This window comes from Branchiostoma lanceolatum, chromosome 18, assembly GCF_035083965.1.
Source record: "Branchiostoma lanceolatum isolate klBraLanc5 chromosome 18, klBraLanc5.hap2, whole genome shotgun sequence".
Lineage (NCBI taxonomy): Eukaryota > Metazoa > Chordata > Leptocardii > Amphioxiformes > Branchiostomatidae > Branchiostoma > Branchiostoma lanceolatum.
This window is the reverse complement of record NC_089739.1, coordinates 9,524,095-9,549,465: the sequence shown is the minus strand read 5'-3', so window position 1 is coordinate 9,549,465 and position 25,371 is coordinate 9,524,095. Positions and strand designations below refer to the sequence as shown.

Here is a 25,371-nt window from a genome sequence, read left to right as displayed (position 1 = left end):
ATTTAACGTTACACCCGCCCTGCCCTAAGCAACTACGAGTACTGAGCTCGAGCACCCTTTTTCCTCAATCCTTTAAGTGGTTGGTGAATCTAAGTTTGACTGTATATTGTATCTAGTGTGCATTGTACATGTTGTGATACGTGGAAAAGCCAACCTACCAGTAAAACGAGGAAGAAACCCCTCTAAGCGTTACTGTTGTTTCAATATAAATCGCTAGGGGGCGCTCGTACTGCATCATTTTCAGCACCGAGAAACCAAGATGGCTGCGCCCGTGTGTTCCACGGGGTGGAGACGGTATTTGTTGTGGCTCGCTCACGAACACCTGGAATTCAGAATACCAGTAGGTGGTACATAAAGTCATTCATGAAAATGAACGATTATGGTATTAGCTACGTGTAAAACGTTGAATGTTAGCTGTAGCGAAGAAACCATAGTGTTGATGATGCAAAGGGGAGGGGGGTAGTAAACTTCATGCACATAGAAGCTTTAGAAGGAAATTCTCTTTATTTCAGAAATACTTACCCAAAATTAAAAGGACACACCTATTAAAACATATAAACTACGAAGTATGTAGGTAAAATTCACATCATTGTTTATAGGAATCGATAACACTCAGAGACTTTAAAAGTGCAAAGAATATAGTGCAATTCGTTTGGCAAATCGTTTGTAGCTTTTACAAGTTTAACTTTACCAAGTGTTAACGTTACTACTTTGATAACATTTGGTAAAAAAACAACTTAACTTTTAGGGTTTGGACCTGGAGTGTGCGCCCATATAGACTCTGGACACTTATTTTCTTGTTGTTTAGAAACAGAACTTACAGGCAACAGCCTCTTTCTGTTATGTCAATAGTCAATAGTACTAGTTTTATTCACCCCTTTGTTACTGATTTCTATATTTCAGGAGATCCAGTCTATCGCTCAGGCAGTAGGATCACAGCTGGAGATCTGTGATACAGGTTATGATCTCAAGGTAACGGGTGTTTACTACAGATGATTTGATTTAATAGTAAATTAAACATTTTAGATGCAAATTACTGTTTGTTTTTATGGTGCCAAATAGCACACGATCAAAAGATCATTGTGCTAAGAAGTAGACATTGTGCCCTTTAGAAAGGCACTGAACTTGACTTTCCTTCCTTCACCCAGGTGTAAAAATGGGTACCTGACTTTGGTAGGGGAGGTAAAACTAAAAGGCGGTGGAAGGAAAGGGATGGGCTCCACCTTCCAATACCGTGCCCTAGACACTGGATAACAACCCAATGACCCTACACACAGCCTCAAAAAAATGAGAAAACAACGATAACCTTTCAGTTGCTACATCTGTTTTAGGAGTTTGATGTTTTGTTCTTCCAGAGCCATCCTTTTGTAGAACTGAGGCTATCATCTGAAGAAGATGCCAGAAAAATCATTGGGAGATCTTTTCTGTCAAGGTATGAATTTTGATTCCTATTTTAAAAATACTTTTAAAAATACTTTAAATCTTCAACTGTATGTTTGTAGTTTTCTTAGTGACCTCTCCACAACAAAATCCTGACGCAGTGAATATGCTAATTTCAATGCACATGTACATCTAATACTACTGTACTGTACAATGAAATTGTTTCAATCGCAAACTTAAAACACATTGTCAACGAAAACCACCTTTCCCCCTATACTATGAAATATAGTCCGCTCGAAAATAAATGAATTTAAGGAAAATTATTTTAGCCCGTAATACCCACTTAAAAGCTGTATGATAGTCTGTTTTGCTGTGTTTTTTTATTATTATTTAATTTTGTTTGTTTTACAGATGTTTACTTGAGCTATGGGGTACAGGGCAGACAAAGGAGGAGCTACATGAAACACTCAGGGACTATCCAACAGATCTGTCTGTGAGTAGTTGTGCCTTTGTTTTCATATTGACACTCCTACCATGTCCTTGGTGCTGAATGATGTTCCCAATAGAATAATGGTCATCTCTGTAGCATTGAAACAACTGACACAACTTCTGATGCTATGTAAAATTCTAAAACATGTGGTGTCTGTCCTCAGTACTGAATGACCTTCTCACTAAGTAACATTTCAAAACTTGGTGATGCCTGTCCTTATTGCTGAATGACATTCACACTAAAATAATGGTTCTCTCTTTAACATTGAAATAATGATAATTCCTAATGCCAATTTTGATTCCAAAAGTTGCGGTACCTGTCCTTGGTGCTGAATGCCATTCACACTAGAAAATGCTCCTCTCTCTAGCAGTGAATACTGGCTCTGAAAACATTCACATGAACAATATAGCTCCCAAAACTTGTGATGCCTGTCCTTAGTGCTGAACGACATTCATACTAGAAAAATTCTCCTCTCCCTAGCAGTGAATACTGGCTCTGAAAACATTCACATGAACACTATAGCTCCCAAAACTTGTGATGCCTGTCCTTAGTGCTGAACGACATTCATACTAGAAAAATGCTCCTCTCTCTAGCAGTGAATACTAGCTCTGAAAACATTCACATGAACAGTATAGCTCCCAAAACTTGTGATGCCTGTCCTAAGTGCTGAATGACATTCACACTGAAATGATGGTCCTCACTTTAATACTTAAAAATTTAACATGTACAATTTGAGATACCATACGGTAGCATGTTATCTTAAGAATGCAACGCAAACTTTATGGTGAAAGACAAATTTGCTCCACAACCTTTATAACTTGCATTCTCATGTAGTAACTAGTAAGCTTGTTGCCCTCTCCCCTCCCCCAGGCTCCATATATGCAGAAGGACACATCCTTCAGGTATCATGTCGCTGCCTTCGGGAAGACTCTCACCATGAAGAGGAAAAAGGACATCATTGATGTAAGAAAAACAGTGATCTTTTGATAGACTTCTTTGGTAAAACACCCTCCTGAAAGCAGAGCCCCTATCGCTCGATTCAGCTCGCTTGCGTAGGGGCCCTGCTCTTCAGTCCCGGTAGACACGGTTCTGGCGACGTCACCATCAAAACAGCTTTCAGCCAATCAGAGGGTTTGCTAAAGCACTGCTCAAGCAAACTGCAAAGGACGCTGGGAAGCTATCAACCAATCAGGTTACGTCTCACATCGTTACCTTAGGTTCAGAACAAATTCACCGCCAAATAAGGATAGCTCATTAATCATTCATGAGCAACTGTCAGTAACGTCGCCAGAAGCGTGTCTACTGGGGCTAAAGATCAGGGCCCCTACGCGAGCGAGCCAAATTGAGCGATAGGGGTTCTGCTTTTAGGAGGGTGTGGTAAAATTGCTTTTGAAGAAAAATAGAGTTAATGCCCTTTGAGGTCTTTGATGCTTTGTATTTTGATAAAATTTGATAAAATTATGAAATAGAACGATGAATAAAGCATTGTTAAAGATTAGGAATATTATGCAAAATTTAGAAAGATTGATTATAGGAACAAAATTTGTTTTAAAGTACAGTGTAGTTACGTATCAATGGCAAGGGAATATGCTGGTTGCTGAAATAAAAGTGTGAAGATTTTCTGTCTGTTTTTCACCCCAGGCTTTAGACTTCCTCCCCTTCCAAGGTCGTGTTGACCTTAAGAACGCAGAACACACTTTCTACATCTTGGAAGATTATGGAGACGACCCAACAAGAACACCTGAAGAACCCTACAGAACTTTCTTTGGAAGATGGGTCAGTTTCCTTCATCTTTTATAGGTCATTATCTATAGTTTGATAACTGTAAATTCGTTAGTTTTTGTATCTTTTTTATAAATTCAAGGCAGAAGGGGAAAAGAGGTTTTCACTGTGTTTTAAGTTCTCAGTCAAAAAACATTTCTGTAAAACTTTAAGCAAATGTAATTTGATGTTATATAACTTATAACCCCAAGATGGAATAATTTTACATTATTGTATGAAATTTTTTCCAGAATTTTGTCATTACCAAGCACAACATTAGCTTAATAGTTCTAAGACGAGAGAAGATTGTGATGTTACTTATCAGGTTGTCTCACTTGCACTTCTACTTCTACTTCTATACGTTACTCAACAAAACCCCGCGAGGGTATAGCGTTGAGGATAAAGTGACAGGGTCACGCCCAGCTGCAGCGGTGGTGGTGAAAATCCGAAAAAAATAAACTAAATCGACGCAACAATAACTATATAAATAAGTGAGTATTAAACAAACGGTGCTATATACATGTGGCTACAGTGGGTGTTGTCCCGACACACTCTATATGACTAAATGTTGGTACTGGGCAGTCCAAGGGACTTGGCCAACCCAGATTTGAAACTGGCTACCGATGTTGAATTGATGAGGTGTTGGGGTAGGTTGTTCCAGTCGATTACCGTTCTGGGGAAGTAGCTGCCGCGATGAGTTTCTGTTTTGCATGGAAGTGTAATGAATCGCTGTGAGTGACCTCTGGTGCTGTTGGTGTTGAGAGTGAGTATGTGTGCGGTGGGTATTGCAATCAGATTGTGGACTGCCTTGTACATAAGAGTGAGGCGGGCAATGTGTCTGCGTTGTTGCAGAGTGGCCCATCCTAGGGAGTGTTGTAGTGAGGTGTTACTGGCAGTGTAGTTGTAATTACCTGTGACAAAACGTGCAGCTTTCCTCTGTACAGATTCTATCTTGGTGGCTAGCGTGTTGGACTGAGCATTGTGTAGTGTATGTGGATCCCAGACTGAGGAAGCATATTCAAGTTTAGGGCGGACTAATGATGTATAAGCCTTCTCTCTTACCTCTTTACTTGCCCCCCTTATATTTCTCCTCACGAACCCCAGGGTTCTGTTGGCCTTGGTTGTGATATCGTTGATGTGTGCCTTCCACTTGAGGTTGTGAGTGAGAATGACACCTAGGTAGGGATGTTCGTTGTTGTGGCTTAGGGGTTCATTGAACATTGTGTATAGGAAATTTGGTGAGCTTCTGGGCTTGTGGATGTGTAGAATAGAGCATTTTTTCACATTGAATTTCAACTGCCAAGTGCTTGACCATTTGCAAAGTTGGTCTAGGTCGCCTTGGAGTATGTATTGGTCTTGGTCAGATAGTATGGAGCGGTAAATCAAACAATCATCTGCGAAGAGCCTCAGCTGTGATGTTATATCCTTGTTGATGTCGTTAATGTAGATAAGAAATAACAGGGGCCCCAGGACAGTACCCTGCGGGACTCCTGACTTGACCTTGACGGGGTTGGATTTCTCTCCGTCCACCACTACTTGTTGGTACCGGTCCAGCAGCCAGTTCTTTACCCAGGCCAGGGTTTCCCCTCTTATACCGTAGTACTGTAATTTATGAATAAGTCTGTTATGTGGTACACTGTCAAATGCTTTTGAAAAATCGAGTATAGCCATGTCAATTTGATATCCCAGGTCGAACCATGAGGTTAAGTCATACAAGGTCGTTATCAGTTGTGACTCACAAGAGTGCTTGGCCCTGAAGCCGTGTTGAGTGGGTAGTAGAATGTGATGGTTTTCTAAGTGTTTCATAGTGGCCGAAAATAAGATGTGTTCTAACAGTTTACAGCAAACGCAGGTGAGTGAGACAGGTCGGTAGTTAGATGGGGCACTCCTATCCCCCTTTTTGAATATGGGGTTGATAAAGGCGCTCCTCCAATCCGCCGGAACCTGTCCACTCTCCAGTGACTGGTTGAAAATAATGTGTAAAATGGGACTGATTTCTGTCGCGTAGTCCCTAAGGATCCTACAGGGCACCAGGTCAGGGCCGAAGGCCTTAGCAGGGTTGATACCTTGCAGGAGTTTTTGTACACCTGCTAGTGTAACCTCTACTGGGGGCATGTCCGGGTAGGGACTAGTTCCCAGTTCTGGTACGGTGGTGAGGTCCTCAACTGTGAAGACAGAATCGTACTGCCTGCTGAGGATTTCAGCCTTCCCCTGTCCATCCACGACTAGTTCGCCGTGGTCCGACAGGGGGGCCACCCCAGAGGCAGTCTGCTTCCTACTCTTCACGTATTGCCAAAACTTTTTGGGGTTCTCTAGCGCCTCATCTAGGATTTCCTTGAGGTAGTCATTGTGTGCCCTTTTAATTTTATGTTTGGTTAGTCTAAGCATCGTTTTAAAATTTTCCCAGTCCTGTTCTTCCATTGTGCTTTTGGCCTTCTTGTAGAGTTTCTTCTTCTTGATTAGGCGTTACTGAGTTACATGTACTTCTCTGCAGTTCCCATCAAACCTGCAAGGTGGCAATGCATAAACAATCTTGAGCACTGAAATGTAATATTTCAGCTGTTATTGTATCAAACAACCAATCTTTTAAATACAAAATTAATGTGCAATGAAATCCAGTAGATTTTTTTGTATTCGTCTGTTTCTTTGTTCATGATGTTGTTGTTGTTGTTTAGATCGGTGATGGTCAGAGGAAGTTGATCGACAAATACGCGGTCAGAAAAAGACACCACATTGGAGAGACCAGTATGGACGCTGGCCTGTCCTTCGTCATGGCAAACATGGCCGCCACAAAACGTAACTCTGTCGTGTTTGACCCCTTTGTGGGGACAGGTGAGTTTGGCTCGGTGAATTTTTTTATTTATTCAGATTTACCTTATTTGTGGAAGGATTGACATAACAGGTGACTATCACCTTTTCAAGATGTCAACCCAGACCAGACTGTAAGGTTTGGACCATCGCACACCGAGGCATGCCCACACTCTTTTTTGAAAGGTGTGGTGGGTTCTTTAACTTACGCGGGGTGTGGCTCTCCTCAAACACGGGACCTCCATTTAACGTCCTATCCGAGGGATGTCCCTAACCGGAGCTAGGTACCCATGTAAACCTGAGTGAAGTGAGGAAAGTCATGTTAAGTGCCTTTCCAAAGGGCACAACATCGGGGCATATCGGTGGTTTTGAACCCGAGACCTCTCAGTTTTGGGGGCGAAACACCCTCCCGATTGCGTCACACAATGCCACAGGTTGGTAAGTCACTGAATAAACAGACTCTTTATACACAACCAAGTGATTTGAATACTTTGCATTTGGGAACACATCTATAAGCAGCGACACCTGTGCTGCAGTGCAATGTGAACCAGTCAGAATTGCCCTGAGGAAGGTGACAAATGGTCACCGAAACGTCAGTTAAATAAATCACTTGGTTTTGTACAAAGAGTATATTTATTATTATATAAGTGACAATTACTGTTAATCTTGAAATGTTTGTGGTTTTGTTTTTTTCCACATATAAAAACCTACAAATCATGACACTGCGAAAAGATGTTTCCATTATATTGCTACTGTACTACAGAACTGTATTAAGCGCAAACTGAAATGCACCTCGAAGACCTACTTTCCTCTTCCATTGCCCCACAGGAAGCCTTCTTGTATCGTCTGCCCATTTCGGGTCCTATGTGATGGGTACAGACATAGACTCTCACATCGTACATGGATGGGGTGAGTTTCAATACTATAAGTCTTTGAATCCTTGCAGTTCTTTAAGGGACCTCTATTTCAATGATGCCTGTCCTTAGTGCTGAATGGTGTTCACACTAAGATAATGGCCTTCTCTTTAGTATCAAATGCATTTACATTGACAATGCAATCCCTAACGCTGTGCAACATTCCAAAATTTGTAGTTCCTGTCCTTAGTGCTGAATTACATTTACAAAAAAAGTATGCCCCCCCCCTTTAGCAATTGAAACATTTACACTAACAAACACTTTCAAAGTTGTCAGCATAGCCATCTTAGACCAACAAAACTAGCAAAAATGGTGATTGTTTTTATCTATAAACTAGGACGTTTCACGAGACACAGCAAGAAATTGCGTGGGGAGGAAGACAATATCCTTGCAAATCAAGATCAGTACAGACTGTGTATTTCCAAATCAAGATTGTTTTGAAGCTCCATTATATCAATAAAAACAACAACAAACAAGAGATACAAAAATGGAATTTCTGCTGCAGTACCAAGGTCATATACCAGGGGGTCCAAAATCGACCTTGAATTTCGGCTTCACAACACCTGCCCACATACCAAATATCATCGTAATCCATCAAGAGGTTCTTGAGTTATGCTGACTACAAAGGACCGGAAACACAAACAGACAGACAAACAGACACACCCAAAACAATATCTCCATTTTTCATGGAGATAATGAATGTATTATTATCTATAAACCAGGACGTTCCACAAGACACAACAAGAAATGGCGAGGGGAGGACGAGAACATCCGCGCCAACCTGCGCCAGTACGGGCTGGAGCACCGGTATCTGGACGTGCTGATATCAGATGCCGCGCGCAGCGTATGGAGACCCTGTCAACTGTTCGACGCTATCGTCACGGATCGTAAGTCACTTCTTTGTGCACATCTTGATAAACTGATTTGCTGTCCACCCTTACAGTGCTAAAAAGCTCTACCATGTTTTAGAAGAACAATATTTGACTTGGACATCATCTGTTAAGGTTTTAAAGCTGTTGATATAAATCAAAGAAGGTCTTTCTTAGCAGAAGTAGTCATTTATTCTCTGTACTATTTTTGGCCATCTGCTTATGCTGTAACAGTTTGTAATCATATTGTTCTCTTGGTCTTATATGGCTGAAAACCAACAATGACCAAAGTAGCCCTTTTTCCTTTGGCAATATTTGTAGCTCCATATGGTATCAGGGAGGCCAGCCAGAGACTTGGGACAAAGGACAACAACTTTGTTAGAGAAGACGAGTAAGTAACAAACACCATCAAGAAAGAAGAGGCAACGAGCAGCAAAGATAGGAATAAACTTTATGTGTGAATGTTGATCAGCACCAAGGACAGGGTTATGAGTGTCAACATGATTATTGTTTAGCATAAGACAGCAAAGTGTATAGATGTTGGGTCAGAAGATTTCAGTGTGAATACAGCATGAGAGAAAGAACCATACTTAAAGTATTTATATCATTCAGCACGCACCAAGGACAAGTTCAGGAGTGACAGCATGAATGAAACTTAACATACAGTAAATAGATCTTGGCTCACAAGACTTGAGTGTAATAATACTGTAAATATAACATCAGAACAAGGACAACTCCATGTTTTAAACAAGCTTTTTTCTGTTCTTCTGTGACAGTTTTGAGATTCACAGCCCGACGAAGACAGCGTACACCCTGTCCGACCTTCTCACCGACCTGCTGAACTACGCAGCGCAACATCTCACCGTCCGCGGGAGGCTCGTGTACTGGCTTCCTGTCTACAGACCTGAGTTAGTTCCTAGTTGTTGTTGAGGTTGTTGTAATTATTGTTGTTGTTGGTACATGTTTGTGTACTGGCTACCAGTCTACAGACCTGAGTTAGTACCTCATTGCTGTTACCTATGTGAAAACGGAGGTATTGTTTTGGTTTCCTTTTGTTTGTCTTGGTGTGTGCAAGTCTGTTCCTGCTGGCCCGGGTCCAAGGTTGGCCTGGGTGGCTGAAAATGGCGTAACTGGAAACTTGCAGGATGGGACCGCTAGGTGGGTCATGGCATGGCCAGGTGGGTCCAAACTCTCATACGAAAATGCTTAGACAGAATAAGAAAATCACAATAATGAATAAAACAAATTCACAGTGCATAACTACCCATGTACTGACTCAAAAAGTTTATGGGACGATCTTTACCTTTTACCTTTACAGCTACACAGAACACATCCTTCCCAGACACCCCTGCCTGAGACTAGTGTCCAACTGTGAGCAGGTTCTCTCTACGGACATAAGCAGGAGACTCATCTCCATGGAGAAGATCAGAGACTACCAGGTACACTTTCACTTTTTTACTCCAGAGACCCCTTTCCTAACTCTAGCACCATTGCAAAAATTGCTCACATAAGAGCACAATGTGGAGGGAACGTGCTTAAGTAGAGCAAAAATGACAGTGGAATGGTAATCGTATTATCGTGAACTCTTTGCACACAACCAAGTGTTCTATTCACAACATTTTGATTGATGATTGTTCATGAATATTTAGTTGTTCACAAACATTTTTGTTATTCAGTGACTTACCAATGTGATGAAACTATTCACGGATGATAGGTCTTCCCTCTAATTAAAGGCAACCCAATTACAATTGCCATCCAACTTTTTTTTCCAAACTCATGCACATTCCTGCTAGATCCAAAGAAATGTATAAGAAAGTGTGATACACAACATACAATGTATTATTTTAAATGCAGATATGTTCGCAGTGGTTTTATGTTCGCGGTTTTCGTGGTGAACTCTTTATTGCAAACTTAAAACCTCTGCAAAAAGCCGTTCCATAGTGTGACTGTAGCACCCCTATTATTTCAAAAGCGAACTCAAACCACCGCGAATACTCTATTTTCTCCCTACCGCGAAATTAAATCCCCACGAATATTTCTGTATTTGCCGTATCTCATACATTTCAAAGCAGAATTTCACCTTTCTTGTCCACAGGAGTCCGACTCCGCGGAGATCGTGGTTAACCCCTACAGAGAACACAACGCCATCAGGGACAAGTACCTACTACTGGCGAAAGAGAAGAAACAGAAACAGAGAACGAAAAAAGACTCACAAACCAAAAGGACATCTTCAAACACTCCATCAGAGGAAAGTTAGGGCCATGCTTTTGTTGCATTCTACAAGATTTTACAAGTCTCTGGGTTCCAAAAATGAGTAGAATGGTTCTCTACCATTTTAACAGGCACAGAAACAGAGAAGAAAAAAGACACACAAATCAGGACATATTCAAAATCAGAGGAAAGTTAGGGGCGTGCTTTTACTTTTAGCATTTTATACATAAATTTTCTCCATGGGTGGGATGATTCTCTACCATTTTAACAAAAAAGACACAAACCGAGAGAAAATCTTCAGGAAAGTTCGAGGTGCTTTTGGCATTCAACAAGAAATGTTGTGGCTTTAGCTAATGCTTATGTCAATTTTTACAGTCATTATTGTCTTAAATACACAAATAAAAGAAACTATGACAACAATTTTGTATTTATTCACATAAAGAGATAAGGAGTAACTACTGTCAGTGTTTGAATCCTTACATTAGACACTATACAACTGGTCGGTTTTAAACTGTCCTATTGCTAAATCGTGCTATTCTTTTTTCTCAAAAGCTTAAACTTTTATACAGATATAAAGTTACGATGAAACCATTCTATGCAGTATTATCGTACATGAGGAGAATAAACTGGTTACATCTTACAGGAAAGTTGGCAGGGATAAAGTTAAATTACACGGAATACTTGTCAATTTCACCTCAGTCTATAGGATTTATACAGTATAACTTGTGTAATAAGTCACACAATAATGTACACATAGGACTAAATACAGAAATGCGACAAGTCTAGGAATCGTGCACAAACATGCTTGAGTACAAAAAGAAAGAAATACAGTCATAATCATTATTTTCTTGTATTCAGCAACCACAATAATCAGAAACTTACAGAAAGATACATCGTGTGACCTTACAGTGTGCCAAGTCCTCAGGTACCTTTTGTAACATCACATGTAAATTACACATTTTTAAAACAATTTTTCTAAAATGTAGTTCTATTACGAAACGGAAGATTTTTGACAAATCCTAAATGTACTGAATTGGGTTCAGTGTTACCACTAATGCTGGTATCTCAGGACTCCGACAGGTATTCTCAATGTGGGTGCAAACCAATGTGCAGTCCAGTAAGATACCCACTTAAGTTTGAATTATCTTGAGTTGTGTAAGGTCCTTAGCTGAGTTCCAGACTATCCAGTGTTGCCGTCAGTGCCTTGACTTGACTCTCTTCCCTCTGGCCCAACGCCTGCAATGAGATTGACAGGAATTCTTAGATCAACATTTTATACAGGCAATCAAAAAAATCAAGTAGGAGTGACAAATACTGTAAAGTTATGTTGGCAGCAATTGAATTTTATGACTCAGTGAATTTGCAGTATTTTGAAAGTTTATGGTTGAAATAATGCTTTAGATTCATTTATCTTGGCAGAGACTTAATTTTGCAATGAAAGGGAAAAGGAGGTTTTCATGATGTTCTTAGTAAAATGTGGTTGAAAGAGGTCTGTAGTACAGTAGTGATACCTTGGAAAGGCATATTCATGGTATCATTAATTTGCAGTGCAGAGGTTACCACGAAAAAAAAGGCACAAACATTTCAACATTTATATTTACAATAGTACTGTGGCAACACAATAAGAGACAGAACACGAAAACACCACAGAAATGTCAATATTTACAGTATTGTATGTAACAACAACATATGGGTTGTACTTACCTCATATCGTTCCTGGATCTGTTTTGCGGCCCACGCTGCGTACTTCTTGTTCTCACTCTTACTACTCTTGGTCCCGCCGCCCTTCTGTTGCGCTGCTAGGTGGCTCGCAGCCTGCGAAAAAGTAATGAGCACTTTTTTTATGTTGCCTCAGAGGCATTGGTGGGCCTTATGGATAAACCCTATACATGTAAGTTGGGTCTTACCCAGCTTGTACTGGTAATGCGATGCAAATAAAATTAATTTCAATTCATGTTACATTATAATGTTTATTTGGAAACTCATGCCTCATGATATCAAGGCAAGGGAACAAACAGATAAAATACTGTAAAAATGTATTTAAAAATTGACTCGTTTATTGATCTATCTGATGTTTCTACATACATTACTGGGGGGGGGGTGACTATCTCCAAGCAGAGGTTTCAATCAGGGGGCTAGGAGTGGCTGCAATTTGTTTTGTTTTCCTACCTCCTAGTGGCTACTACTAGCCCCCGATTGAAACATCTGCTTGGAAAATAGGGTTTGACTTCAATAATGTAAAGGAAAGGCTATAATAGAGTCCAACTTACCAAGAAGAGCCCAAACAGAGCCCGTATGCTGGTGGGGTTGAGTTTGGCTGCCTGGGCAAAGTATTTTCTGGCTAGTTCCATGTTTTCTGTCCCACCCTGGGTGTAACGGACCTGGAAGAAGAAAAAAATAGATCCAAAATTGATAATACCTGGACCTTAATGTTTCAGGCAAAGATATAACAAATAAAGTTCAAGTCCTTCCCAATTCCATATCCTTTTCAATAAAACTTTAGCCACATGCAATAATTCATTCAATACTGTATTTCCCATAAGTGCTGAGTGCTAAGCAGAGAAGCTGTGTATATTCCACTTTTAACACCTTTTGTATGACTTGATTGGGATCAAACCTCCAACCAACTCTACCCACTAGGCTATTGCTAACAATTGACAAATACTTGTAGTAAGAGACATACATTTAGAGATCTATAATGTTTTTACTGTAGATAGTCTAGAAACAAATTTTACCTCTGCATATCTCTGATGGTACAAGTGACACTGTGGGTTGGCCATGATCAACTCTTCCAGACAGAAGGCTGCTTTACCGTACCTGTATGGTACAAAGCACAGAAGAGTTATCCACATCTACATCTACATATGATACCCCCAAATAGCCCCTTCAGGGGCAAAGTAGGGGGGAAGTTGAGGTCCCGGGCTAAGGCGGGCAGGCCTCCAGCCTGGCACGGAACGACTCAACGGTGGGAGCCGTCACTACCGTGCCAGGCAGGGTATTCCACTGTATAATGTAGGCATGAAAATAAACCTCAAATAATAACCTGTATGGTACAAACCACAGTACAGGCATAATTTGTGAAATTAAACTTCATAATTATTGTAACAATTGTCTGTATACTGTCCTTGTTGTTTTCAATATGGGTCTTGAGCCTGATACAAAGAATGAAATAAATAAATATGTGGTATAACATTGGCATAAAACCATTATTTTCATTTGAGCAAGTAGAGATGTGTTGTTCTTTTTGTAGAACCACGAGGTGTTTCAGGAAATGAGGGACATGTATAGAGCGGACTTGTCAATAGAGCTGTGTACCTAAACAAATTTAAGGTACAGTTACAGGTACACGGGTTTACATTGTAGGTACAGGTCCGGACCTGAACCTATACCTAAAGTACTTGTTCAGAAAATTTTTAATTTTCAATAAGGACAAAAGAATGTTTGAACTAGTAACAACATAATATTTAATTGTGCTAAGTATTATTTTTATGAAAACACAGATGAAAATTTGACTCCAGCCTTGCAAATGTGTTTTACGTGCTGGAGTATAGTATAGATGTGGCTTAAGTGCACTGCACATGCACCCACTATTTCGAGCCCTGAACTGTAATGACTAAAACCTCTTTTTGAATATGATATGACAAACTTACTCCATCTCTGGATTAATAAAATGGACTTGTCAAACTGTAATGACTAAAACCTCTTTTTGGATATGACATGATGAACTTACTCCATCTCTGCTATGTACAGGTTTGCTAACTCCAGCCAGGCCTCATGGTCACTCATGAATCTGGGAGGAAAATACAAATTTATCAACCTCATATCAAGGTACCATTACTAGACTATTACATGTAGGAATCTAATACTTAAGACCAGTATGATACAACAACTCGGTCTTGGTTTCTAAAAGGACGTATCTTTAGTTTTTGACATCAAATACTGCAATCAAAGACAGACTGCAAGTCTATATTTCGCTGTTTACTTACAAGATAGCTAGATAAATGATTTGGTTTCTCACCTCTCTAGATACTTGTTGAGCTCTTTTATGGCTTCTGGAATCTTCCCTTGTGCTTTGTGAATGGCAATCAACCTCTTGTGTACTGCCTGTTCAACATATATCAGTCAAATGGTCAATACAGAGACACTGAAAATTTTTACCTGTCCTTAGCTAAGGTGATGTTTATGAATGATTGTGTGTGTGTGTGTGTGTGTGTGTGAGTGTTTGTGTGTGTGTGTTTTTGTGAGTGTGGTTGTGTGTGTGTATGTGTAATTGTGCTTGTGTGTGTCACTGTTTTCTTTCCAAATCAAACACCATGTAGTCTTCAGAACCTGAGCCTGATATGAAAACTTAAATTCATAGCCATAGAAATATAGAAAAGTACACATAAGAGAAATATTGACCATTTTCTTGTTGTGTAAGTATTTACATACGTATATTTATAAGTCTTAAGTCAGTACCTAGGGCATGTTTAAATGTGACCATCTGTACCAGGAAAATGCATAAATTGATTCCAACTTACAGAATTTGCTTCGTCCCCTTCCAGAATCTTCTGGTATTTCTGTTCAGCTACATCATACCTGGAAATGCAGTGTAACATTTACATACACATACATAATAATAATAATGGTTTTTATTGGTCAGAAATTACCCGCAATGGCAGCCTTTCTAGCGCTCAATTGATACAGGGTATTACAGGTTTCACACACTACACAACATATATAATATCTTATCCACACTTGCATTTTGTGAAACTGTCGCAAGGGTCTGGGCGGCTGCCATTTGGCGCCACCAGGTGACCTCAATACGACTTTCCCCAACCGGAGTCAGGTACCCATTTACACCAGGGTGGAGTGAGGAAAGTCGTGTAAAGTGCCTTTCCTAAGGGCACAAGATCGGGGACATGACAGGATTCGAACTCGGGACCTCATGGTTCTGAGTCAAATGCTCTGCCGTTGCACCACACGACCCCACTTACATAGTCATACTCAATAAGTTGGAGCATTAACAAAGCTTTAATAGTCTCCAATATTCTCTGTTATACATCAGAATTATACTGGAAATCATAAAATGTTTGAAATGGTATTATTTACAGGGTGACCTCTCCACAGTAAAATCATGACACCACAAATATGTGTTTCCATTGTATTATATATAATATAACAGAAATGTTTCAACTGCAAAGTTCAAACACTATGGAAACCTCATTTCCCCTTCTCTCCAAAATTAAGTCCCCGCAAAACTGAATGAATTTACGGTAAACCATACATCAAGAGAAGATAGTATTAAAGAAATGTAGTAGTACAATGCTACAGCAGTAAAGTGTAGAATAAGGAAGGACTACTAACTTTTGTAGGAACTCGTATCTCATTGCTTCCAGCTTTGCCACCCGTAAACTCCCTGGGAACTGTCGCCGCAGTTGCTTGTAGCACACCTAGGGGGCGCCGCAACAAAATGTTTGTCAACCACAAGTTACAATTAGGAAAGGCTGGGTGATGTATTGAGGTGAAGCATAATGCTTTTTTTGGCAAATAGTCCAATGTGGTTTTGCTGCGGTTTACATTATGAAATTCTAAAAAATTGCAGGAAAAGAAGGAAGGAAAAAACAACCAACCTGAGCCAGCTCCAATCTTCCACACTCCAATGCTGCAAGAAAGATCTGCTCATAGGCTGGCCAAACTGGAACAAGAAGACATAACATAATTTATAGGATCAACTTGTCTTGTTTTTGTCTTTCCACGATGATGATCCTTTCGGCACGTTGAGGGTGTTGCTGTTGTTGTTTACAGAGTTGTGTTCTGATCACAATAAGCCCATTTGCGGCGGTATGCCTAAACACCTCACCCGACCTCATCCGACCTTATAAAAACTGGTAAATACTTAGAGTTTGCTGCTTGTTTTGCATTCATAATTGCATATTAAACGTATCCAGAACGTCAAATAATGTCCCTGCCCTGTATCCACTGCATTTTAGACTTGGGTGAGGTCGGGTGAGGTCGGGTGAGTTGTTTAGGCATACCCCATTCGCGGTTGTGACTACGCATGTACAGTGTCAAAGGTAAAGGCCCCTGAGAGGTAACCATAACCCGTCGGTGCGTTGTTATGCAAATCTAGACAATGTCGAGAGGAGAACTATTTACAAGCCAGCCACCTTTGACACTGCACATGCGTGGTCACAACCGCGAATGGGCTTATTCCTAGTCCACAATCGATACTCATTGAACAAATGAGGACCAGCATTAACATTAATGGAAGGGGGAATTTTGTCACTCAAACAGGTTACCCCCTGTCCTGATAGACTTCAACCCCCTATTTCCAGGTGTCCAGTCCGATGTCATCTACCCCCCTCCTCAATCATTTTTTTGAAACAGCCCAATTAAATGCCATCTGTTTACTAGTACAGTATATGCCAATTATTTGTGTACCTTTTTTATATTTTGTCTATCTGTATAGAATTCCAAAACACCAAACCATACACCATTCACTCAATTGCAAAAACAATGATTAACTGTATAGCGCATAATCGTTAAGTTCTGTGTATTGTATAAAATCTTGTCCGATTATATCCTAAAATAGGCTAAATTTTGGGTTTGCATTGTAGTTTCGGGAGTGGGCGACGCCATCTACCATTTGACAATCACATTCTTGCTATTGTTATGCTTGCAAACAATCGATATTGGTGCCTTTGACATACATTGATCTCATCAAAAACCTGTTTTTCAAGACTCAAACGACGAAAGTCAGCAAAAATACGTAAAGAAAAACAAGATTTTTGCCCGAGCATTTGAGCCTCTACGCTGTGATTCGCTGTTATTTGTACCTTCATCCCCCAGTTTCCCTGCCAGTCCCCCCTGCATGAGGAAGTCGCCCACCTCCACCACCTGCTCACTGTTCCGCAGGTTCTCCTCACGCCACTCACGTAACAGGTCACGGGCGTCTGGGGAGAATATACATGTACATTTTACACGAAAGCTTAGCTTTACAAATGGGAACAAAAAGTGCAGCGACTTCCGTTGATACAGTCAACTATGCAAATATACAAATGTAACTGCCTCCTTTGTCAGTACTGGACAACCAGTACGGAAGTGGTCGTCAGAACAGGAGCTCCAGTACTGAGACTTTCTCAGTACTGGACTTCCTGTACTGGGCAGCTTCAGTACTGGGAACCCTCCTGTCAGGACTGGAAACCGAGTGCTGAGACTCTAATGACCGTCTAACATTATTTTCAGGGCTGTATCTCTTCAATGCTTTTTTTTCCTACTTCAAAGCTATTGTTTAGAAAACATTCGAATGAAGAAAAAAAAAATACAGAATCACATTCCAGGGCTCGAAATACTGGGTGCATGTGCACCCAGTGCACCCAATTTTGGAGCTGTGCACCTAATTTTTTACTGTGGGTGCACTGGTGCACCTAAATATTTTTGTACGGTTTAATGTGTAAAGGTATCACTGCACACTAGTAGACAGCATATTCTTGACATCTATGTGTAAGAAAATAATAAGATCTTTGTTGTAGTACTTGTTTAAGATTTTGGTGTTAGAATTTGAGTTAATTTCTATTTTGAAAGCTTCAAAACTGCATGCATGAGGCTTTTTGTAATGTCAGAAGAGACTGCCAAAAGACCAAGGCTTTTAAATATAATGCTTTCCTTTATTTCTTCCGTGGCGTTGACTTCTTCACCAAGGTCGATGTTAATAACACGCTGGGACCCTTATACATCACTTGTTAGTCATATTGAAATTCTATTTAGAAAATGAATGCACCACAGTAATTTTGTGTACACATATTAAAAAAATAGTTTGTTTGATTGATGATTAATAAATACACTTTTCATTCAAATTATTTTTATTTTTACTTTATTTTTATGGTTATTACTGTTTTTGACTTTGCAAGTAAAATATGAAAGCGTCGTCACCAAGCTCCCCTTATAGATACAAGCTCAGAAGAGGAACTGTAAGGTTTGTGATTAGGTTTTGCTTACAATAGTTGCATTCTACTTTATTTTATGTGGTGCACCCAAAAATTTTTTGGTGCACCCAATTTTCTAGGTTGGGTGCACCAGTGCACCTGATCCCAAAACTGAATTTCGAGCCCTGCATTCTGTTATGTTTCTACGACGACAACATATCCTTGTGGCTTGTGCCTTTATCGGGAGAAAACGTACACTGAAGCAATAATGTACTTTATATTACCTACCAAAATCTATGTCCATAACCAAGGAACAAAACAGTACTACTATTAAAGTAAACGTTAGTACGTACAAGCATACTCAACCATAGTCAACCTTAGTAAACTTAGAACTTTCACAGTAGACTAGATAACTTTTTCGATTCCTATGTATTTCCATGTACTTGTTTGTCTGCAATTAGCCTTCGGGCATGAACTTGCAATAAAGTTATTATTATCATTATTGAAATGTACAGACAACTTATAAATCCAAAACTGTCCAGTCGGTCCAAACAATGGATCATCCCAGTACTAATAGAACGTGAGTACAGGACGCCCAGTTCCGAGATAATTTGAGGTCTCGGCTTCCAGTACTGAAGAGTCACTATTTACTGGTAAATCCAGTACGGAACCCGTTACATCCGTAAATCGGCACTCGGTTATCCAGTGCTGAATGACCTCCGCACTGGGTAACCAGTACCAGAACGCAAATCCGTACTGGAACCCGAGTACCGAGAGGAGTTCAGCTCTGGAACCCGAGTACCGAAACAAATTCAGTTCTGGACGTCCAGTGCTGACGAAGCTTCGGTACTGGAATAAAGCCGGTCCGTACTGGAATTCTTGTACGGAACTTCCTTCCGTACTGGGGGCCGAGTATCGGCGGCATTTTCTCCACGGGTTCCGTACTGGGCGCCCAGTAAGGAGCCGGTTACATCTGTATATTTGCGTCAACTATAGGAATAAAAGATTAATCCAAAAATTCTACTTACTGAGTAATAAATACTAATACATGTATAAGTAAATCTATAATATCTAACTGTTACACTCAGAGTTATGGCTTAAATCGTGGGCTTCAGACAAAGGAATCTTTTACATTAGATACTCAAACTTTTCAACCTAGATATATATTTGCATTGTGAAGGTTGTCAAATCTGAAGATATATTCAAATCTGCATCGAGTCTCATGAAATCTTTTCTAGCTAAGGAAAGAAATGTGAATAACTTATTACATAAAACATCAAATCTAGAGGATGCATAATGCATTTTGCATCAAAATTGCCATGCGAGTCACATGCATACACGCCCCCCTCCCCATCACCAGTCATTCGAACGCAACTTTAGACATCATCTTACGATACAAGAACAGCTTTTATCACCTACGCGACTCCAAATGTGTTATTTTTACACATCACTGACAAAACAGAGCACAAACCTTCCCAGCAAGAGCACAAAGGCTGAATTAATTGAACTGGCTCTTCCAAATTTTCTCGATACGACGCCATCTTGGATTTCCAAAAGTCTCACAGATCAACGCAAGAATTCGCGAGATTTACAAACTCGCGCATGCGTGCTAGCACGTTGCCGTTGGAAACAGAAAACACCCACCTCGAAGTTTCTTCTACTCGGATTTCTTCCAGTTTTCTTCTGTGTTGCGCAGTTGTTGTCGTGTTTTTCCCGCCCGATTATTCCGCTAAGATGATCCCACCGAACGCCTCGCTCGTGAAGTACGACAACCCGGTGTTGGTGAGCCGGAACACGGAGAAGAAAACGCCGCGGGTAAGTTGTGGTTGCTACGGCAAGATTTGTTCGAGCGCCCGTCAGTCTTCTAGACTTGACCCCCCTCCCCCAGCAGCATAATTTGATTCTCAAAAAGATACGCAGAATTTTCATATGTCAGTATGCCTATTTCTGTTAGTTACTCTGTTAACACGTGGTTCCATTGTGGAAATATTTTTCTGTCAGTCGTAATCTTGTATTGTTTATTTGTTTGCAACAAAATAAACATGTGCATCTAGACAAATTCAATACTGAGCTTGTTTCAATCCCGTGCATTCACTGTTTCTTCGAAATCAAAATCAAGGTACCCGAGCTGTTTAAAGTTAAAGGAACACGAAAAAACAAAAAGAAATCTAGAATGCTTATGAAACAGTCGTCAAGAAATTTGCATATTTGTAACAACTGTACAAATGTCCGACACTTTATTTAGAAATTGTACATTCATAGAAAAATTAATGTTAACAATGTTATGCACGGTGAATAGAAACTGGTGACAAGCTTTCATAAATTTTAATAAAGGCATCCGCCATCATTCTTCAGCTCTGAAGGCTAAGTCATTCATAGAACCAATAGATTTACTATATGTACTCATCCTCACTTTTTTCTTCCCCCACCCCCAGGCCAGGAACCTGAAGGCCAGCCCCACCCCACCCGCCAACACCGGTCCCGTCCCCAACCCCCCACCCAAGGGCAAGTCCCCCTCCTCTGTAGCAGACGCCAAGACACAGCAAACAGAGGAGATTCTCAACTCCATCCTCCCACCAAGGTTAGCACGTTTTCTTAAACAGTCTTAAGTTTTAGGGTTAGATCTTAAACACTATCCTGGATACACCGAGTAATCTTAAGACAATTCAATATCTTAAGTTAAGGGTTAGATCTCAAGCACTTCCTTGGATACATTGAGTGATTTTAAGACAAACCCTAATCTACCTTTAGGCTTTACTGGTGTTGTAAACACATCATTAACAGCTTTATATACTATCTATCTACTATATCTCTCTCAATATATATATAGTTCATATAAAGTTTCAGCTTTTGTGAGCTGTTTTTTTAGTTCAAGCATAACTATATTTCTGAAAGAAGAATCAGAAGATGAAGATCTTAATTACCGACACTTATTGAAAAGAGAAGAGGTCAATCTCGGTGTGAGTGGATCAGACCTTAAAGCCTGGTCTTAGTCTGATGTAGCTAGTAACTATATTCTTTTAAATTGACACTTTGATAAACAACAGTTTTTCTCTTTTTCCACAGGGAATGGCAGGAGGGTGGTCAGTTGTGGGTTCAGCAGGTGTCCAGCACTCCGGCCACGCGGCTGGATGTGGTCAACCTGCAGGAGCAGCTGGACCTGCGGCTGCAACAGCGCCAGGCCCGCGAGACCGGCATCTGCCCTGTACGCAGGGAGCTCTACTCACAGTGCTTCGGTAAGGAACTTTAATATTTGCCATATTCATATTGCTTTGGTTAAGAGTTTGTGCCTTAACCCTTGTCCTACCAATCTAACGTTCTTTGTTCTGCTCAGTGCTCACTATGCTCTTATTAGATTTACGATTTTTTCTTTAAAGGGGACTTTTGTTGTTTGAACACTTTGTGCTTTGTTTAAGAGCTTTAAGTGTTTTGATGAGGGAAAATCTAGTCAGAAAAATGTGGCGAAAAGATGATAGCATTTGCATCTTTCAAACATTGTGTCAAAAATGTTAACATTTTGTTCATAAATCACATAGATAAGTTGATTCTACAGGTGACTATCAACTTTGCAGTACATGGCTTGCTTCTTATAAAAACAAACATACAATTGTTTGGACACAAACCTACAGTACTGATTCAATACTAATGCGCTACTGTTGTGTGAATGCTGGGCTAATATGGTTTCAATAGATGAGCTGAATCGCCAGGTGACTATCAACTGCGCGGAACATGGTTTGCTGCCACTGCGTGTCCGCATACCTTTGACAACAACAGCAACAACTCTGCCAAAACATTTTAAAAACAGTCTCTAACATTTTGTCTTCTACACCTAGATGAGCTGATTCGCCAGGTAACCATCAACTGCGCGGAGCGTGGGTTGCTGCTTCTGCGAGTCCGAGATGAGATCCGTATGACCATCGCTGCGTACCAGACTCTGTACGAGAGTAGCGTTGCGTTCGGCATGAGGAAGGCGCTCCAGGCCGAGCAGGGGAAGGCTGACATGGAGAAGAGAGTGAGTCGCCTTTGTTATACTGTAACAGTGTAAAATGCAGAAATTTTCACAGTGGTTTGATATTCACTGTGAAAATGCTTGATCTGTCTTCTGTCCGCTTATCCCTTTGTTTCAATGGCAAACTTAAAACTTCAGTTTACAGTCCATTTTCTCCACGAAATTACATCCCTGCGAATTTAAAGGGTTTCACATGTATTAAAATATTGATGGTATATGAATTTCTGGATATAGTCTAATAGTCTAACTATAGACTAACAGGCTAGGGTAACATATATCAACTAACATGATTTCACCAGGGTACATAATTCCGCCACCCTGAAAAGAAACAGACCTATCTAACCCAACAAAACAAAGTATAATGCATGCTTGTGCATCTATACTGTGCAGACCTTGGGGTACTGCACTAGAGATCTCTCATTTTTCAAAGTGTTGGATTTATATAACCCGGTGGATTGATGTTAAATGAGGTTAGATTTGCAAATTGTTTGACCCTCTCCCTAAGATTGATAATACTTGACTTGCAGAAGATCTGATAATGCACTCATTTCTATTTTGACTGACTTTCACATTTTGTCCTCCGACAGATTTCGGAACTTGAGGCCGATAAGCGTGACCTTGAACGCCAGGTCAACGAACTCAAGGCCAAGTGCGAGGCCATCGAGAAGAGAGAGGCAGAGCGCAGACAGGTGGAGGAAAAGAAGCACTCGGAGGAGATCCAGTTCCTTAAGAGGACAAACCAGCAGCTTAAGGTGAGACTTAAGATTAAGAGATAATACTTAAGATTAAGATATTCTTTTTCTTCTATCTTTTAGTCTGAATATTTGTCTGTTGGGGCACCACAGAAGATGTGGCAGCCACTTTTCTTCAACTTTCTTTTTAGATATTAAGATAAAGATCTTTTTGTGTTTAAAACAATAGAGGTCTATCTTTGTTAATTGTTTATTTGAAAGATCTCCATTAATGGCAGTATATAATACAAACTTTAACTCTTTCATTATGTCATATACACATGCTAAGATTGAGATCAATATGAAGATATTTGATAAGTTGCTTGTCTATGTGTAGTTTTGTTGTATGTTCTAACATCACATGTTATAACTTTTCTTTTGTTATTTCTCTTTCTTTCAGACCCAACTGGAGGGAATCATTGCTCCTAAGAAATAGAAGATCTGACATCAACTTGGGACTAGCATATATAAGCATTGGCAAAAAGGATAGATTAACAAACTTTGTAGTCAAATTAACACATTTTTATTGAAGTTGTCATAATGCCATCAGCAAAGGTTTCGGAAAAGAAAAAAAAGGTGATTTTACAAAGTTTTGAAAACAATGGCATAAATTCTTGGGTGTACAGTATAGGATGGTATTCTCTCAATGTGAAAAATAAGCCTTCCAAAAAATCCACCATACGGGCCTTATAGAAATGAACCATGCTCTGCAAGTTTTGTAAGTATTTTTAATGTAGAATATTTGTCTGTTTCAACCTCTAAGTAAAACAGTGGAGTTGTACATATATGACACTGTCTTAACAATTCACCATAGTCTTCCTATCACTATTTCTTTAGTGCAGTGCACTCTGTATCTATAAGAATTCTTCAAACTTTGGAAGATAACACACTGTGTGCCTTAACAAGAATTCTGTATATCTGGGCTCTAATTTTGATATCTGTGTAAAGTTGAAATTAATTGATCTGACAAAATTCTAGTCTCTTGTAGAATCGTTGAAGTGATGCACAAGTTTTGTGATTGTCTATAATAAAATATTTGCAGGTTTCCTATAATTAATAATTAGTTTTGTGTATTCTTTATTATACATCTGGTTATGTGAAAGCCTTCTTGGCACTATTTTCTCAGTTAAACGCAAGGTATAGCAGTTACTCATACAAACAGCTGGATAGATTTGAAATGGTCAGACGTTGCAGACATGAGCAGAATAAAAAGACTCTTTTTACACAACCAAGAGATTTATTCCACCGACGTTTCGGTGACCATCTGTCACCTTCTTCAAGGCAATTCTGGCTGGTTCACATAGTAATGCAGCACAGGTGTTGGTTGTGTAAAAAGAGTCTTTTTATTCAGTGACTTACCAACCTGATGAAAATATTCACGGAGCATCATGAGCATTTTTGGGACAGTTGTGGATATGTCATACAAAAGTAGTACAAAAAATGTACAAGCGAGTAGCAAGAAATAAATACTTTTCTAGATTCAAGGCTAGACGTTGAGGTTAACACTGACTCCGATCAGGATACAAGGATGTGTAAGGGTGGTCTCCCATTTAGAAATCGTAGAAATTACAAGTCAATCGATTGATCGGAAGTGAATCATCAGTGACTGAGTCAGTCACTGTGGCAAAAAGCAGCAGATGCTGTCAGAAACGTCTGACCGTTTTCAAATCTATCCAGTTGCTTGAGTAACTGTTACCTTGCATATCTAACTACATGGATGTCTAACCTTCATCAACATATCTCTGCCATAGTTTCTGTACGATTCTGAAGTAGCACTGTGGTATGAGTAGGTTTCTAAAAGTTTCTGAATATAGTCCTCAAAGAATTAACCTAGATGCCAGAATGTTTCCAGGGCCTTAACACAGGCCAGCTCTCGGCTTTAGGACCAACATGCCCTATATTTCTCTATAATACTGACAGAAGTAGACCCTATGACCGCGACTGTTGGTTTTCCAAAGTTTTGGATGTAGTCTTTGCTGAGTTGGGCGTAGTTTGAATGACGTCACCATAACTTTTGCACAGCTTAGCTAATCTACCGTCCGTGAGTCACCAGGAATCTGCACGGTTTGAATGACTTCCCTGAAAACCTGTGAAAAAATTATAACCAATTGTCAAGCAATACTAGTATTATGAGTAATTGTGTTTTTTAGCCTCATACTCGTTTAAAATATGTGAATTAATAAAAAATAGAATATTTGTCGGGGCCTTACCGGAGGAGAAAGATGCAACTTTGGGGTATTTCTGGCATCCGCCGGCCGCGTCCAAGCGACAACTTCGAGCTCTTAAACCGG

General features: G+C 40.0%; 3 protein-coding genes across 3 annotated transcripts; 2 read left to right on the top strand and 1 right to left on the bottom strand.

Annotated features, from left to right (window-relative positions):
- Positions 1-253: 253 nt before the first annotated feature.
- On the top strand, positions 254-9,737 carry LOC136424716 (tRNA (guanine(10)-N2)-methyltransferase homolog). Its single transcript, XM_066413338.1, has 12 exons — positions 254-340; positions 904-972; positions 1,356-1,432; positions 1,792-1,873; positions 2,741-2,833; positions 3,512-3,646; positions 6,307-6,463; positions 7,268-7,348; positions 8,076-8,240; positions 8,544-8,613; positions 8,999-9,130; positions 9,541-9,737. Exons 1-12 carry the CDS (start codon positions 260-262, stop codon positions 9,731-9,733), a joined length of 1,335 nt encoding a protein of 444 aa, XP_066269435.1. The 5' UTR covers positions 254-259; the 3' UTR covers positions 9,734-9,737.
- Positions 9,738-10,837: 1,100 nt separating this feature from the next.
- Positions 10,838-19,920, bottom strand: LOC136424428 (ER membrane protein complex subunit 2-like). The gene is made up of 11 exons (XM_066413028.1): positions 19,812-19,920; positions 17,252-17,368; positions 16,046-16,110; positions 15,780-15,865; positions 14,954-15,011; positions 14,452-14,537; positions 14,164-14,223; positions 13,169-13,250; positions 12,704-12,814; positions 12,138-12,248; positions 10,838-11,669 (listed from the first exon to the last, which is right to left on the bottom strand). Exons 1-11 carry the CDS (start codon positions 19,879-19,881, stop codon positions 11,598-11,600), a joined length of 918 nt encoding a protein of 305 aa, XP_066269125.1. The 5' UTR covers positions 19,882-19,920; the 3' UTR covers positions 10,838-11,597.
- Positions 19,921-19,945: 25 nt separating this feature from the next.
- Positions 19,946-24,127, top strand: LOC136424430 (33 kDa inner dynein arm light chain, axonemal). The gene is made up of 6 exons (XM_066413030.1): positions 19,946-20,155; positions 20,776-20,921; positions 21,407-21,576; positions 22,174-22,352; positions 22,937-23,101; positions 23,481-24,127. The coding sequence occupies exons 1-6, from the start codon at positions 20,075-20,077 to the stop codon at positions 23,514-23,516; spliced, it is 777 nt and encodes a 258-aa protein (XP_066269127.1). The 5' UTR covers positions 19,946-20,074; the 3' UTR covers positions 23,517-24,127.
- Positions 24,128-25,371: the final 1,244 nt, after the last annotated feature.

What these genes read in the sequence shown, in the direction of transcription:
- LOC136424716 (XM_066413338.1), top strand. Translation starts at nt 260, where the DNA reads ATGGCTGCGCCCGTGTGTTCCACGGGGTGGAGACGGTATTTGTTGTGG. An exon ending in GGAAAAAGGACATCATTGAT is followed by an intron (nt 2,834 to 3,511) that starts GTAAGAAAAACA and finishes TTTTCACCCCAG; the next exon opens with GCTTTAGACTTCCTCCCCTT. An exon ending in GAACTTTCTTTGGAAGATGG is followed by an intron (nt 3,647 to 6,306) that starts GTCAGTTTCCTT and finishes GTTGTTGTTTAG; the next exon opens with ATCGGTGATGGTCAGAGGAA.
- LOC136424428 (XM_066413028.1), bottom strand. Translation starts at nt 19,881, where the DNA reads ATGGCGTCGTATCGAGAAAATTTGGAAGAGCCAGTTCAATTAATTCAG. An exon ending in CTGTACATAGCAGAGATGGA is followed by an intron (nt 13,251 to 14,163) that starts GTAAGTTCATCA and finishes TGTACCATACAG; the next exon opens with GTACGGTAAAGCAGCCTTCT. An exon ending in AGATCCAGGAACGATATGAG is followed by an intron (nt 11,670 to 12,137) that starts GTAAGTACAACC and finishes ATCTCATTGCAG; the next exon opens with GCGTTGGGCCAGAGGGAAGA.
- LOC136424430 (XM_066413030.1), top strand. Translation starts at nt 20,075, where the DNA reads ATGATCCCACCGAACGCCTCGCTCGTGAAGTACGACAACCCGGTGTTG. An exon ending in CGGAGAAGAAAACGCCGCGG is followed by an intron (nt 20,156 to 20,775) that starts GTAAGTTGTGGT and finishes CCCCACCCCCAG; the next exon opens with GCCAGGAACCTGAAGGCCAG. An exon ending in GGACAAACCAGCAGCTTAAG is followed by an intron (nt 23,102 to 23,480) that starts GTGAGACTTAAG and finishes TCTTTCTTTCAG; the next exon opens with ACCCAACTGGAGGGAATCAT.